This window comes from Narcine bancroftii, chromosome 8 (genome assembly GCF_036971445.1).
Source record: "Narcine bancroftii isolate sNarBan1 chromosome 8, sNarBan1.hap1, whole genome shotgun sequence".
Classification (NCBI taxonomy): domain Eukaryota; kingdom Metazoa; phylum Chordata; class Chondrichthyes; order Torpediniformes; family Narcinidae; genus Narcine; species Narcine bancroftii.
The window spans coordinates 158,769,817-158,773,903 of NC_091476.1; the positions used below are offsets into that span (position 1 = coordinate 158,769,817).

General features: G+C 45.1%; 1 protein-coding gene across 4 annotated transcripts in view; it reads right to left on the reverse strand.

Moving 5' to 3' along the window:
* LOC138741470 (calcipressin-3-like) overlaps window positions 1–3,859 on the reverse strand; it is a 116,508-nt gene extending 112,649 nt beyond the window's left edge. For 2 of the 4 annotated variants that reach the window (XM_069895644.1, XM_069895642.1), the window contains exons 1-2: window positions 2,814–2,889; window positions 1,288–1,515 (exon numbers count right to left, since the gene is read on the reverse strand). In XM_069895644.1, coding sequence (XP_069751745.1) covers window positions 1,288–1,365 — 78 coding nt within the window. In that variant the 5' untranslated portion in view covers window positions 1,366–1,515; window positions 2,814–2,889. Of the gene's footprint in view, window positions 1–1,287; window positions 1,516–2,813; window positions 2,890–3,840 lie in introns of those variants that run through there. The other 2 variants (XM_069895643.1, XM_069895641.1) reach the window with 2 other exon arrangements.
* Window positions 3,860–4,087: the final 228 nt, after the last annotated feature.

A 4,087-nucleotide genomic window follows, 5' to 3' on the forward strand; every position in this document is an offset into this window, starting at 1 on the left:
CACTATTCGCATCTGCAGAAAACTCACAACAAGGAGAGCGAACACACAATACACCATCATGACCCAAATTGTCCCAATTTGGAATTACCTCACCTTTCCTTCCTCACCACTGGTCTAAATCCTGGAATTCCATCATCAACAGTATTATTGGGAGTAAACTCAAGTAATGCACGATTTAAGAGTGCACCTCCAGGGAAATGAGGGAGGGACAAAAAAAAAACTGGGCTTTGACAGCAATATCCAGATAGCAAAAATGAATAAGAAACAATTCAGTGGTTCACTCTGGTGCAGGGAGAGCAGCAGTTCCCAACATCAGTGACCCATAGCCAGTGGAGGAGGAAGGATGGCATTGACACAAGCAAGTCAAACGGTGAGAGAGGTGCAGGAGAGGAATCGTCCAATATTCACCATCACTAGGATATGCTGCAAAGAACTTGGATGAATATCTCAAAACAAAAATCTCCTGGAGCAACTTGGTGGAATGAGTAGGAGTAGAGGAAAAATGGTCAACGTTTTGGACAGGAACCTTTCATCAAGGCATCAAATTTTACATGGTAAACATACCTTAATATACATTAATAGATGCCAGGATACCAGGCATTGATCAGTTGGCCAATGAGAGAATGGACTACCTCCTGAATGCAGTATGATTTTTGAGTTGACAAGCAATAGCAATCAGTGTATCTGATAAATGGAACCCCATACCCTGAAAGCCTGCAACCTTTTCCAGCCCTTCTCTCAACTCCAACCTTGCAACTCCCTGCAGAATGTAGTAACTCACAGTGATACAAGTTGATCTTACAAGAAGGGGACACTGGAGCACTAATTTGGCAGAGCCAATGAACACTAGGATTCACCAAAATGCATGCTCCAGGCACATGTTACCATTACAGGCATCACAACCACAATGTAGCTTTGATGGTTTATAGGTAAAAGTGCCAAGGAAGGCAGTTTAAACTTATATCAAATGAGATAATTCCAAGACTCAGATTTACTGTCTGCTATCTTGACTAGCTATTAAAAAAAGTTATGAAATTAAATCAAAGATTAGCCACTGCAAGATGTGAACAGTTTGTAAACTGTAACACTGCCCATCTCTCAGAAAAATTGTCTACTTATGTATTCCAATGAAGGACTTGATCTGGGGGAATTAGCTCTGTAGAGAAGAAGAAAGTTTCCACCCCACTCCCTGGATATGCAAACTGGATTCTCCTTTCGTAATAATTTTCCCAGCGTACTCAACGTCACGTTCATAAATAATCCACTTCTTCTAAATGACAGACTTACCCTGTGTCCTTCATCTTCGTAAACTGCTTCATGCACAGAGAAGGCAAAGAGAGAGGTAGAAAGGTCACTCAAATCCATAATTCTGGAGTCCAAGTTATCATAATTCTCAAAGATCAGAACCTCTGGATCAGTATTACAAAGACTGGAGCAGTTGGGAGTTTGAGACCATTTTTGAGCACCATGTCACTGGTTCAATGATTTTCTTTTAAATCCTAATGTTCAAATAACCTAAAAATGTAAGGAAAATGGATCTGAAATTGGTGACAGTAACTCAAAACACAAACTATTTCTTATTTGAAACGGAAATTGTTCCACACAAACCAGTTACGCAATTTTAAAAAATTAGAAACAAGCCAGTCTGCTCGAAACCACAAATCTAGAATTCACTCAAGAAACAGATCATGTTAACGATGATGACAACAATGTGACATCACACACCTTCAAAAAAAATCGTACTTCCCTCGCGTGGTCTTTTCCACTGGCACCCTGTCCCAGGAACTTACTGGGTCAGGGTCCAGTGGAAAAGGAACATGTTCCAAATGTCACCTTCAAATGGCATAATTTCACGCCAGAGATGAACCACTTCTACCCCAACTCATATCCCTGGCATTTATCAGTAGGGCGTGCTAATAAAACCAGTGGAAACGGGACAGTTGAAGGTAGAACATTCCGATCCCCGGTGCTGGGTGGAAAAGCAAATGAGTGTCCCGGTTAAGGGTGGCCCAGTGGAAACTGCATCAAGAGGCACTGCACCAGCCAATTAACTGGGATGCCAGTGGGAAAGGGGGCTAGATTTTATTTTTGAACAACATTGACCAATGTTGGCAGTCAACATCGAAATAACTCCCTCCATTTGTAAGAGTCGCGGAACTGGGCTAAATGAACTGGATACTTTCAAAGATTAAGATTCATGCTGCGACCATGCATTGGCCCTCAGAGAAAGCATCTGCTCTCCGCGGGAAACTGATGGGGAAAATCAGTCACGGGCAGCACGAAACTAACTAACCCACTCATAAAATGGTAAAGTACAGAAAAGAAAGCAATTCTCGTCCACGAAAATGATGCAGAGTGGAAGAGAGCACCAGCAGCTCCCAAAAGGTTAACAGCTGTTTGGTTGGAGGCTCTTTTGAAGAGCCATAGGAATGGCTCACCGCCTCGTTCAATTCACACCAAGTGTTCTTGGTGCGAGATGGGGAGTTTGCAAACCAGCTGGGTCCCTTGGAAGACAAATTCAACATGGCCCTCCTTCCATGTTAAGCCAACTGCAGATACAATTTCTTGAGCATGCATCCAAATATGATGGTCAAGTAAGATGTTTTAAATTTAAATATGGTTCTTGCTTCTCAAGTGCCCTGCTGTGGTTCATGGTTTTAGGCAAACACAATAATGGGTAATTGGAAGATAACAATAAGATGCTTGACTAGCTGCATTTAGCTAAACCCAACTTGTCTGCTCCTGGTGTTATTTTGCCATCAAGTTAAACACGGAGTAGAAATACAATGTTGGCATATAATTCCTCAACAAACCTGCAGCTGTTCCACTGAACCCACCCTCAAGGTCCTTTCCGCAGCTCCAAACGCGGTGAGCTGATCGACGTCACAGTCAACCAACCAAAGAACAGAGCGGGGGAGGGGAGAAAGAAAGATACACCGCTCTATTGCGTCATGAACAACGAATCAGCATCGTTGGGGGGCGGGACCAGAAGCAACCTGTCGGGAGGGGCAGCAGTGCCGCGCCGGCTCGCCTTGCCAAGTGCATTGCATCCTGGTGGCCATCGCTTTGCTGCTTTTATTTTAAATCGCGGCTCCCGTTTCTCCCCCAATGAAGGACCGCGTATTGAATGTGTTGCATTTAAAACCCTGCGTTAACGAGCATTGTCTTGGGGGAGGGTTGGATCGGAGGGGGTTGTTCAAGCGTATAACATGGAATTCAAGCAGAAGACACTACACAGCAGGCCAGGCAGTAACGGTGGAGGGAGAAACAACATTTACTTTTGGGGGGGGAGGAGCAAGAAAGTCTGCAGACGCTGATTGCAGATGTCACCCAGAAACTCAGCAGATCCCGCAGCATCCACACCTTGGCGAAGGGGGCTCCGGTCTGACCGCTGCGGGACCTGCTGAGTTTCTCCAGCACGCTTGGGGATGAACGCTTGAGTGGATGCCTGCATGGAAAGGGTGTTGCAATTCTGTAGGTTCAAATCGAAATGAGTTTTTTTTTGGGGGGGGGGGTCCTCACCATTGGACAGTTTCGTTGTTAAACGACAGAATAGTACGTGGCTGCAAATGCAGTTCAAAAGAGCTGGGTGTTAACTTCCCAATTTGCACAGACCGACTCACACCATCACCGCGGAATGCTCTCCGCTGGCCAGCAGACCTCTTCCCACTGTAGTCAAGCAGCGCGACAGGAACGAACATGCTTAATCGACAGGTTGACACCGGAGTGGTGTTGAAAGCAACAAAACCTGCTGCACCGTCGTGGCCTCCCCCAGTTCATTATCCCCATTACTGATGAATCAGAGGTGCAGTGGGTGCAAAGTGGACTGCGGTAACTTACTCAGGCTGCATGAAGCACAGCTCCAGAACTCAACTTCTCTCCCCCAAATTTATGAGAGCAACTGACATGCAGGAGCATAGCAATCTCCAACTTTGCCCTCTAAAATCATGTTGTCTTGGAAACATGACTATTGCTTCATTGTTGCCGAGTCCAAATATTTGAAATCTACTGTGGGAGTGTCTTCTAATAAGTACCGCAGTGGTTCACCACCACCGAGAGGAGCAGTGAAGGCTGACCTTATCAACAG